Source organism: Lichenostomus cassidix, chromosome 11, assembly GCF_008360975.1.
Source record: "Lichenostomus cassidix isolate B80296 chromosome 11, HeHo_3.0, whole genome shotgun sequence".
Taxonomy (NCBI): Eukaryota; Metazoa; Chordata; class Aves; order Passeriformes; family Meliphagidae; genus Lichenostomus; species Lichenostomus cassidix.
This window is the reverse complement of record NC_139492.1, coordinates 4,734,183-4,746,678: the sequence shown is the minus strand read 5'-3', so window position 1 is coordinate 4,746,678 and position 12,496 is coordinate 4,734,183. Positions and strand designations below refer to the sequence as shown.

The 12,496-nt window shown below is 39.0% G+C and overlaps 1 protein-coding gene and 1 long non-coding RNA gene across 3 annotated transcripts in view; one reads left to right on the top strand and one right to left on the bottom strand.

The window, feature by feature from the left end:
- Positions 1-12,496, top strand: part of CDYL2 (chromodomain Y like 2) — a 58,971-nt gene that overhangs the window by 25,685 nt on the left and 20,790 nt on the right. The window contains exon 2 of the mRNA XM_085071480.1: positions 5,027-5,621. Coding sequence (XP_084927606.1) covers positions 5,027-5,621 — 595 coding nt within the window. The remainder of the gene's footprint in view (positions 1-5,026; positions 5,622-12,496) is intronic.
- The window catches only part of LOC146432098 (uncharacterized), a 64,648-nt gene continuing 57,318 nt past the window's right edge, over positions 5,167-12,496 (bottom strand). Inside the window, exons 4-5 of one of the 2 annotated variants that reach the window (XR_014854483.1) lie at positions 5,414-5,467; positions 5,167-5,297 (exon numbers count right to left, since the gene is read on the bottom strand). This is a non-coding gene — a long non-coding RNA (uncharacterized LOC146432098). The remainder of the gene's footprint in view (positions 5,298-5,413; positions 5,468-12,496) is intronic. The other variant, XR_014854482.1, reaches the window with a different exon arrangement.

Below are 12,496 nucleotides of genomic sequence, written 5' to 3'. Positions count from 1 at the left end.
AAACAGGAAAAAGGAACTGAATAAAAAGCAGTCTTTTGACGTTAATGGGGTGTTCACTGGTTTTCCTGGGAAGATGTCATTTGATGTTTTGCCTATGAGTAATTCAGATGAAGAATGGCTTCTCTTTCATTTTTAATACTATCTAGGACTTTCACTTTCATTTTGACCTTCCAGGTAACACCACAAATTTAGTGCTGAGGGGGTTTCATAGCTGGACCTACTCTATGGGTCAGATTCTGAAGAGAATCCCAGTAGCCATTCCACTATTATTTTTCTAACATGAATATTGGCTGCTTCAGAAGACATGTTGCCATATTTTTTGTACATCTGGAACAAATGCTCCAATTACCAGATTTTGTGAAATTGAACACAAATACGAGAGAAACAAAAATAGGTTACAAAGACAAGAAGGCAAGAGATTTACTGCTAATGAGATACAGTATTTCTCAAAGCAAAGGTAACAAAAAGGGGGAAGTTAGGGCAACACGGAATTTTTAAAAGACAAACATGTTGAATCAGATGGCCTTTATCTCTCTCAGAAATCTTACTGCCTTTCCTTCCTTGGCGCTTTCTTCAAATACCCTTCTAATACCCCGAGGCACAACATGGGACAAAGACCTCCAATGGAAAAAAAACCACATAAACCAGTACAAGTCCTGTAATCATAGTAATGAAAGGCAGTTTTTCTAGTGTCTGTCATGCAGTTGCTCTGATGCTCTGAAGAGTTCACTAACAGAGACCATCTGAACACTACAGATTACAGTTTAAATTGCTTATGTGGATGGGCATGGCAAGAAGAGGAGATGACATGTATTTATTTTGGAAATCACTATGTAGATATGCAACCTTCCAAACCTTTCTAGAAGTTAACTGATCTCCCAGAAGGTGTTTTCTGGAAGCACAAGGATTTTTATTTATGCTCTTCAGAGCTGTGAACTGAGATGAGTATGCTGTGCTTTGACTTTACAGCTACATCTGTAGAAATAATTCCATAGCAATTATCCTTTTTTTAACTTAGTCTAGATTTTTTTTTAATATGTAAACAATAACATTGTGTTGTTAAAATTTTTTGACCCAGAAATCTTCTGTGAGGGAAGGTGTGTGGGGGTTGTACTCTGCATATATAAGCATAGCACTTCTGAAGCTCTAGATATTTGGGCTGTAATTCACTAGAATTTTTTTTTAATTTCACATAAAGTTTAGAATATAGATGTATTTTAAAGGCTTTTTACTTAAGACTTTCATCCTAGTTCATGCAGCTGTGTATAGAGCTAGGTTTAAGGCTACTTGGAAGCTAAAAATGTGCTCAAATGCATTTACACAGATGTCATGTTCTCATCCTATTTGTTCTCTTTAAAAGTATTTATATGATAACAGATCAGCACCTCAATTCATCCAGAATGAGCCAGGAGGAGCAGGGAGAGAGAGAATCCAGGGAAGTGATAGTACATGACATTTCTAGCACTCTTTTAACTGTGATACCTCTACAAAGTTTGTTTATAGTCATTGCACTTCTATTAAATTTAACTCTTTAGTTTTCCAAAGAAAATATAGTGAAATCATGGATTTGGCAACTATAACTACCAAGGTCACTTTCAGGAACATGTTATTCAGTTCTGATTAAAGATGGAACTGAGGGAAAATGGAAAATCAGACACTGAAGCCCTAGATATTTTCTGCATATTCTCAGAACCATGAATTGCTTATTCTAGGGGAGGAATTAAGGTATTATTTCTATTAATCACTAGCTGTCACAGAATTATTTCTCATTAAGAAAACCAATATGATTTGTGCAACCTTAAGTAAATGCAGAAAGATTATTACTTTACACAGTACCTGTTAAAACAAATATACATCATTAAAAAAACAAAGTAGTGATGTTTGTTGTTACTGTGGACTGTGGATAGAAGGAAAATGGGACAGACAGTAGCAGGTGTGGCTACAACCCTGATATTTATGCCTCCAGTGAAGCACTTCCCAGTGGCACTCTGAAGGGGATAAATATTACTGAAGAACTTAAAGCCCTGTGATAGAAAAGGGACCATGTTGAGAGGTCAAGTATGTTCGATGCTACCCTCAGATGCATTCAGTGAACAATGAGGCAGAAATGAGGATGAGAAAATATCTACTCAGACGTTTTATGCATCATTAGTCAAACCAGTGGGTATTATGGTTGAACTAAAAAAATCAAGGAAAACAAACTAATTTTGGATCAAACCACATTTTTTTCATTTTCTCCCCAACAAAACAATAAACTTAAAAGAGGGTTGACCAGAAACAAAACATTTTGTCTTCAGTTTATTTAGTCCTTCTTTATTTTATTTAGTTAGCTAAATTCGAACATTGATAGCTTTGTTCTGAAAATACTGTAATGACATGCTTAGTCCTTCCCAAATATATTTGTTTTCTGAATGTTTTTTTCACAAGCTATTTATTAAATTTGACCCAATTTCATAAATACTTCTATTCTCCCTTCATGATATGTTTAACTGATTAATCACATTCTCCATTGCCATTATTTTGTTTCCCAGGAACAAAGACTACTCATATTTTCTCCTTTTATCCTCATAATTGAAATGCAGGATGCCTCATGACCAAAATACTAGAGTGTTTTCCATATTAAAAAATGCCCTCCACAAAACCTTTTCACACAGAGCAACAATGTGAGAATGAGAAATCTGTGTTTTTAAAAGATATATGCACGAGTGAAAAAAACGTGAGGGTGGAGAGATGGTTTTTATATGTGATCCCAAAAAAGGTGAGGTATTTGTCCATCCTTTCTGAAGTTCTTCCTTCAGTGAGCAAGCTGGGGAACAAAGCTGGTGCAATCCCCAAAACAAAGACAAGTAACTCCCAAGCAGCACCAACCTGACACAGAGTTTGTGTTCCAAGTCCAAAGTCCTGAATTAGAAGGGAGGGGAATGCTTGTGTTGTTTATCTGGTACAGACAGAACAGCACTCACCCAGACTCTCCAGTACTGATAGCTGTGCTCTACCGAGTTTAGCAGCAATTTCATTTTTTCCCCAGGACATACATATATGTGTTTTGCTCCTTGGTATAGCAAGCTGCAGTAATTAAGGTAACAAATCCACAGGCAGCCCACACAGAGTTCCACAGTTCAATGTACAGTTTTTCTGGCTAGTCCCTGATAGAAAGATGAAAGTATTTTAAAGCCAAGGATAATTTGGGCAGCTGCTCTCTATAAAGTCAACACGATCATAATAAGTCTGCTATTAGTTTGACAATTGAAAGCTACACATCCCACATGAGGACAAGAAAAATGCCAGTTCATTTATTTTCTGAAGCCTTTTCCCTCTTTTCAGACAAATTATCTCAAACTTGCCCAGGCTGAGCTTCAGTTAATTGTTTTGCCTCTCTGAGTAATCCTGAAGGGGACTGTGCTAAATTCAGAGTTAAGAGGATGCCTTGCTTTGCTTCTGAGTTCTGTGTAGATATTTGATAAGCCAGAGCACAGGAAGGAGCTGTTTGGGATGCTGCAGTGAGAGCCCTGGAGATGGAGGAAGGTGTCCACTATGACTCAGAGACAGATATCTTAGCATAGTTCCCATGTAAATGAACTGAGATAGAAGTATAATGTTTAGTTGCTAATTACATTTAGACTCCTTTGGGGAACCCACCAAGATTTCTATGAATGTACAGTTCCAGCCAGTGAACAGACAGAATTAATCCACTGGTTTACTCTAACAAGGGACCTAAAATGAACAATTGCTTACACTGCTGTGATTGCCCTTCTTCAAGGTTAAATTCTCCATACAGATTCCACTGTTGTTCTTCACGTGAGATGATTTTTCTTTGAAGAGTAATGAGAGCTATTACATGATCTATCCACTTATTTATTTTTCTAAATTAACAATACTGCTTTGGGTAATGATTTTTTTTTCATTAGTAGCATCTTTATCCTTCATAAACCACATATTAAAAACAAAATTAAAAAATTAAGAATCAAGAAATAAAACCTGGGAGAGTATTTGAAGGTTTCCTTATCATAACTGATCTTCCAGCATTGACTTCTCCTGGCAGATGTATGTAACAAAAACTTTGTTCTAAGAACCCTCCCTACCTCCCCCACATTACCTATTCTAATGCATAATTCCCACTACCATTACAATTTTTTTCCTAATTACTCAATCTGAATTTCACTTGGTATGGTTTAACCGCGACTTGCTGTCCACTGGTTCTGTTTGGATTTTCCTCTGCACTCTCACTCTACTTGAGGCTGTACCAGCACTGAGATAGCACAAAGATTTCTTCAGTTGTACAGCCCAGGTTCCACAACATCATGGTTCTGTTAATTCACATTCAGGGTGCAGTCCCAATACAGTCCCTTAGCCCCTGGTGCAGAAATGTTCCTTACACTGACATTCTCCAGCATAGGCTGATGAGATTCATTCCTTCCATGTACCAATCCTGCCTTTATACCCTTTGTTTGCTTTTTTGTCTTTTAATTGGTGCATTCAAAAATTTTGTGTATTTACTCAAATATTGCATTCCTAAAAATACAAATTTTTATAAGTTTGAAGCAGCAAAGTGGATGTACACCACTGCAAACAAGATCTTTGCTGTAAAATACTGCCATTTGTTGTCATCAGTACTCTGTTCAAGGTAGTTTCAAGACACAAAGATGGGGAAGTTTATAGGGACATAATACCTGTGTGAATTCAGGAGAATGATCAGTAGCTAACAATACAGCAAAAGATGGTTTATTTACCTCTTTGAAACAAGAGGTAGCTGAGGAATGGAACAGTAATAGTCTCATTTTGCAACCAGATTTTCAAAGAAATTGTGCTTTCATTAATGATCTTAGACTCTCTCTTGTTTCTTCACACTGGAGCTATTGCAAGTGCCCAGATCACATTTGAGGATGTGTTTATGTCTCTTTTAATGTTTTCAGAAGGGGCAGTGGCCTTGCTGTCAGAATACCACTGGGGCTCTGCATTCCTCTCCAGTGCTGACAGGTCTGTTCTTAGGAATTCTTTCTAATACAGTTTTGGTTTTTCCTTTTAGGTAGAGAGGATTGTAGACAAAAGGAAGAACAAGAAGGGCAAGTGGGAATATCTCATCAGGTGGAAAGGCTACGGGAGCAATGAAGACACCTGGGAACCTGAACATCACCTACTCCATTGTGAGGAATTTATTGATGAGTTCAATAGACTACACGTTAGCAGAGAAAAGCGATCCCGGCACGGGAAACAGGCCAGTACACCAAAACTATTGCGGGAAAGCCGAGGGTCGTCCGTTGAGAAAATATCACATAGACCTTCTGAATCTGGGAAGTCTAAAGGATCAACACACAAAAGGAAGAGAATCAATCCATCGCATCAAAAACAGAAACGAGGATATGCAGCGAAGCCGGGATCTGCAAATGACAGGGCTGCTAAAACTGTGACTTACCGAACTACTCCCAGCGGTTTACAGATCATGCCACTGAAAAAGCCACATAATGGTCTGCAGAATGGAGATGGCAGCCATGAGAAAGATTCTAGACATTTTGGGAATGGCTCACAGCAGCAAAATGTGGATTTAAATGATCACGAAGGAGAACAAACCTTGCCCAGCATGCTGGAAGTCAGTAACGATTCCCCTGTTGTGAATGGAATTGGTATGTGATTTAAACACCTCATCTTTGGGGGAGGGGGGTGTTAGTTGCAGCAATTGCAAGTAGAGCCCACTCGTGGAAAAATTGTTATCACACAAGTGATGTGGTGAGAACCACACACAAACAAGTTCCACACTTTCTCTATATATTAGACACTTTTTTTTTTATCAGTTGGTTTCTCTCTTTCCTTTTCCCATGGAGTGACACAAAGCAGTGTGGGCTCTGTCATGTGCCTTTGCAGTGTAAATCCCTGTGGGAAATGAGGGCAGGGCACGGAGTAGGGACGACAACTGAGGTATGTACAATGCTGCAACTTTAGGTTTGTGTATCACCATGTAACAAATCACTTCTCAGTTACGTGTGCTCAAACCCAGTGGTCTAGAAAAAGCAGAATTATTTTACAATTAATACCACTCTTGCTAAAGCGTCCTGGTAAGTATGGCTGAATAAGATTCAAGTTCTCAGTGTTAATGCTTGTCATGGTCAGGAACACTGAGAATAGCCAGGTCCTTGTCTCTGACAGTGACTGGACACATGAAAAGTCGCAAGACAGACTTTACAGGAAGGTACAAACAATCTTGAAGTGAACGAGAAGATGTAGGAAAAATTTGTTTCTAATCTTCATAGTTACTGACTGGCTTAGTTCTCAAAGAATAAGGTTTATGTTCTCTATAAAAACTATTCAGCTTAAGACAAATTAAATATCTTCTCATTATCCGTACGCATCCAGTCTCTTTGGTTTGTTTGTTTTCCATCGTACCAAATTTACAGCCTCAGTGGTGTTTGCTGACAGTAATTTCCAGGAGTTAACAGTAAGATGAACATTTTATTTGATCAGGTTTTGGGATTTGGGATTTTGTTGGGGGGGCTGACCTTTATTTTCATGGAATAACCTCTTGTCCCTCTATGAAGGGGTGAAGTGGAGGATGCCCTGTCAGTCAGTAGGCAGCTCCAGCCCTTCCAGCCTTCCTACCACCTGGAAGTCTTTACAGATTCCTGACAGTTTGGAGTATTCTCTTGTGCCATTGGTGTGGGGGGTGGTTTTAATACCTTTGAAAAACAGCAGGAGCTGTTCCAAATGATTTCCTACTGCTTACTGATACAGTAATGATAGAACCTTTGGAGAATTATTTTTTCTGCTCTTACACACTGCATAAAGGTTTTCATTGAGTGATCCACAGTTGCTCTTGGTTTTTTTTTTCCTTCCTTGTTACAGTTAATTTAGAACACAGCTTTATGTATGATCCCTTTCACTATGCATTTAATCTGCTTTACTGTTGCCAATTCACCTTTTTCTTATGATTCAGTGAAGCTCCTCAAAATCTTTCCTAGTTTTCACTCTACTTATTTTGTATTGCCTTCAAATTTTCCTCTCATATTTCTCTTCCCAGTTCATTAATACATACATTAAATAAACTAATCCTTCTGCAGGTCCTTGGGACAGCCAACTTGACATGATGAAAAGTAGCCATTTGTTCCAATTATTTATTTTTATTAGCTACTTTCTATAGCCCATGATAGTACTCATTTCCTTAACAGCTTCTTGTGAATTATACACTGCCAAAAACTTTTCAGAAGTCAACATAAATTATATCACCCCTTTCCTTTTTCCACCCTACTGGCAACCTGGCAAATGCTCCTTGAGTTGGGAAGGAGAACTGACCTTGCCCAGTCTTACTGGCTATATCTGATAGCTACTGAGATCTTTCAAACCAAGCATCAAATATGCTATTAAAAGACTCTCAAATCAGCAAAATGTGTGGTCAGATTTAAATGCATAAGTACTCCTGATGATGTCAATAAAATTTAAAGTTGGGAGTTTGAGTTCATGTAAGAATGCTTAAATGTTACTTGCTTCTTTAAAACAACTTGCATATCTAATTACAGATGTGTATCAAGTTATTTTTCTTTTTCTCCTTACTGTTTCTAATGAAGTTTTTTTAATCATTTGTTTCATGTTATTCATGGGGAAATTCTGATACAAAATGTATCTTTGAAATGCATTAATTCCCATATTTTAGAATATTTTGTTTAATGAACTAAAGGGTCACAAAGAACCGTGAGGTCAAATGAGCCTTTCCTTTGTCCCCACAAGAGCTAAGGAATGGCCTCTACCACCCCTGATTGAATAATCCCTGTCAGAGAGCTCTAGTTCAGTGGAAAGCTGCTTTGCCTGAGCAGCCAGGTGTTCTCTCCTGGCCCAAGAGCTGATCTCTGCAGCTCCTTTCAAACAGCTCTTTATGACGGCTTTGCATTCTCCAAATCCATCACTTGTGTTCTGTATTTTGCTCCCCTTGCATTCTGTAGGCAAAAGTAAGAGATCTCTAAATCTCTGCCTGGTTCTTTTCAGAAAAGCCCATACTCAGCAGCACTGCCAAGGTCAGAAATCCCTCGAGTCCTGCTGTGTGATACTCAGCACATGCAGAGTAGAGAAAACTACAAAGAGGAGAGATGAGACTGCCAGAGTAAGAGCAGACAGAAACTGGTGAAGAAGGGTCAAAATCAAATTAGTAGGTTTTTTCTTAATATTGCCCTGCAAGCTTGAGAGAAGCCACATTTCCTGATACAGGGGTCTGAAATGTCAAGTGGAAGAAACTTGTACTACTGCTCACCAAGGCCAACAATTTCCTTAAATCGCTCGGTATTCACACTCACACGGAGGATGCCAGTGTGATTCTGCCTCGTGGCCCATTATTATCACAGAAACTCACTTTAAATTGGGATCAATGCCACACAAAAAAAAAGGGCTGAAATTTTACAAATTACAAATGAAGAAAGTTTCAGAGGAAAAATACCCAATTTGTTGAAAACCAGAAATTTTGTTCCAAACATCTTGCGTTTCAAAACTTTCTCCAAATCTGAGCCAAGGTCCTAAGGCTGTGTCCCTGGGGACCAGGAGCAATGTGGCAGTCTGCTTGGCAGGACTCCCACGTTTAGCTTGGAGGCAGCCAGCTATGCCAGAGGTTTCAGGCAGTCTGCCACTGAGTCTGGAAGTTGAAAGCCTGGCATGCTCCAGCAGCGCTCGCAGGGCTCCCAGGCACTAGATGTGGAACAAAGAGGGAGCCTGGAGGACCTGGTTTGGCTCCCAGAAGCTGTGGCTCCTGGGCAGCCCTGCTCAGAATCCAGGGAAGCAGACATTTGTGTCAGCTTTGAGATTGCCTGTATGGAACCTAAATGAATGTCAGACTCATTTCACATTTAAGTGTAAGACTGCACAGAAAAAGTGTATAGAAATTTTAGGTTTGTCTTGAGATCAAGCCCAGATTTGGAAAAGTCAAAAATTCCCTACAGTTTGAAACCCAGCTGTAGGCCCAGCTCTGCTACCAGAGTGAGCTATGCTTGAAGGTCTCCAAAACCCACCAACCTGAACCAGTATTGTTTCATATTATAATAATGTTTAACCACCAGTGCATTGGACCAAGCAATATAGACAGTAATGTTTAAACTAGAAGTAATCAAATAATAGCTATTTTGTTTGTCTGTCCCTGCCAGTTCTCTTCAAACAAATAACAGCTATTTGAAAATCAGCTTTTGATGACTCCTTGAATGAATTTCCACCAGTCTGTTTGGTTTTGTGTATAAATCCACTTGGGTACAAATGTTTCTTCTTCAACCACTAGATGAAACTCTTCACCAGGAAGCTTTTTACCTCAGAAGGATGTGTGTAACCTCCAGGTGTGTGCACAAAATGATAAATGCACCCCAGTGGAGGCCTGGGACCTTGTGGAAGCTGGGACAGATCTTTAAAGCCAAAAACTGTCTTCTACATTCTACACATGCTGCCATAAGGAGAGCAGAATCATCTTTACTGACAGTTATTTAAGGGTCTGCAAATTGGAAGATGTTGAAAAACTCTGTGAAGAATATCCACTGATGCTCCCAGGAGCTAGCAGTACTGTTCTTTCTGATGATATTTGTTGTCTTCTGTTACCACATTTCTGTTTCTCTCCAGATATTGTAATTGAGAGTGATTGTTTTGTCAAGTTTCTTGACAGCATCAAAAAACATCCCCTTTTAATTTTCTCTTTCCTTTTTCTACATCGCTCTATTTCTGTACCATCTGCTGTAGAATTTCTGCCTGTCATGTATCACTAACCACTCTTTTTCTCCATTACAAAAATCTTTGTAGTCTCACAGTGCCCTTGATTTAAATACTCTCGGTGACTTAGTCACTGCTTCCTCTTGGTTTTTTAGCTTATTCTGTTTTTATTTATTCTGAAAGAATACTGGCAGTAAAAGACAAGCAAACATGCTTGCTCTCTCAGTTTGGATAAAAACTCATTGCTTTTAGATATCTTACAGATGCTCCCTTAGCTGCAGAAGTCTGAAATTATTAGTAAATTATCAACAGAACACACTTTTTAAGTATGTACAGTATTAACCATGACCCACAAGAAAGACAGAGAAGAGGCAGCTAAAGGCTATTGGGACAACTGAGAAATGCCAAGCTGCTTTACCAGGGAGAGTGAGGGAGCATGGCTTATTTCACCTAGAAAAATTAAAGCCTCGGCTCCATCATCCTTTCCATTCAGCATGAATGCATACTGCTAATAAAAGCAGCAGTCCAGCTCTCCTTCCCATGACATCCTGATGGTTAGTCCCATCCCTCCCTCTGCACCAGTTTTAGTACTCTTGAGGCTATAGGGTGAACCTTATCTGTTTGAAAATTAACCAGTTTTGCAGGGTGGGTTTTCAGCCAGAGCAAATCCCCAGGCCAGTTCATGGTGTGTACATGGCTCACAACTGTACTGTGATTGCTGTGGAAGGTGGTGGCACAGGGACTGCACCACTGAACTGATGAAACACTCAGAAAAGATGTATCTGAAAAGAAAAGTAGCTTGAGGTGTCCTCTACTAGCAGGCAGAAGCAGTGGAAGGAGATGTGGAGCTCTGAGTTCCCCAAAGCACTGAGGGTCAGTGCAACCTTTCCTCTCATTCCTACTCTTTGTCTGCCTCAGCTTTTTAGAATATAAATTTCCAATGTGTTTTCTGCAATGCCTGGTATAATGGAGCTCCAGTCTCAGACCCTTTGGCAGTGGTGGAGTGCTGAAGAAGATGCAGAGACAAGCAGATAAAATGAAGAGGATATTACAGGAATAAAAGAGGCTTCAGTTAGGAGAGGGGGTGGCTGAGGGGGAGCATGATCAAAGTTTACAAAACCATCAAGGCCTCAGATATACTAAATGCAGAACTGTTGCTCATGAAATCCCTCGATAGCAGAACTAGGGACCACTCACTGAAACTGGTGGAACATCAGATAAAAGCACAGATGAAAGAAAATTATTCTTTGTGTAGTGGCTACCCAACTTCTCAAACTCATACCACAGGAAGCTGTGGAGACAGACAGCATCAACAGGCTCAGAAGGGGATTAGAGAAATCCATGAAAAGGTCCACAAGCAAACACTGAAGGAAGCAGGAGGGATGAGCCCTCTCATATTTCTGTACAACACTTAGGGATGATACTATGGGAAAGGACTGCAGAAAGCAACCAGGCTCAAATTTTCTCCTTAAATAGCATCCTTTACTGCCATCCTTTACTGCCATTCTTGGAGAAGGATTACTGCATGCACGAGTGGTCTGCGGATATCTTACATTCCCTTAAAAAAATATTGAAGCTTCTTATAAGTATAAATGTTGGTTTAGGTGTTCCACAAGTTCTACTGCTGATTAAACACTAGGTAATAATTAAACTCCCACTAAAGGAAAGAGTATTTTCTCCCATTCTGTTTTCTCTACTTAGACTGACCATCTAATACTTACTTATTACTAAGCCAGTAAACCACACTTAGATGTATCTAAAGCTTCCTTAGTTACTTTGTGACATCCTTAATTTGTTTCACGTGCAGTTTAAATTGTTTTGTGTCCTTGAATATCTCTTTTTGCCTGTCACAGTCATTTTTCACCTTGACATACTCAGGTGCTGCTACCATTGTGTGCATTGAGCAGGTGCTGACATTGATCCTCCTGCAGGGACAATCCCAATGGCTCCAGTGGCTCCAGAGCAAACCTTCAGGAGCTCCACCACCTCCATGCAGCAGACATGCTAAATTGGCCTGGTTTCACATCAGTGTTGCCTTTAGATTGTGCTGATCATTTTCTCCAGTTTATCAGATTAAACAAGATTACAGTGATGCACTGGAGACACGGAAACAACAAGCCACTCACTATATATTGTTCTGTTGATGATCCACTCTTGGAAATTACACTTTTCCATTTATGTTTGTCTCATAATTAATATAGATCTTTTCTCTGGTTAAATTTCTTTCAGCTGGCATCCAGATAGTTAAAATACTGTGGTAAGATCTATAGTTTCTTACATCATATATTCATTTACAAACTGAATGCATGAACAAAGAAGAATAAAAAAAAAATTTTGGTTTTGTTGAGCTGGATTATCTGAGTGTATTAATCTTCTACTTTTCTCTTACTATCTGTATATAAAATAGATCTGGCATAATCTTCCACACTAGGTAGATAATCACTATAGTTAGTTTGACACACCTTCCATTCAATGGGCATTTGTGCCTCTGATTTTATAAGTTCTTTACACTTTTTTGCAATTTTTAACTCATCTCATTTAAGTAGCTTATTGCTGGGTCAAGCAAGATCCTAAGGATTGAATAGATAAAAATGGAATATTTAACAGCCTGCCTCAGTCAAATAGTTAATTAGTTTCAGTATATTATTCCCAATGACACTGGTGTCCCATTAGTAATTTCACAAGTTGATTTCTGTTTGCCAGAATACATCCAAATAGATGCAGTAGCAAAACCTTATGAAAAAGAATAAATGTGCCATAGGAAATTATTCATAATGTTTAAAGTTCAAGCACATGGTCATTTCCAAACATGTAGATACTTTTTGTCAAGAAAACGAAT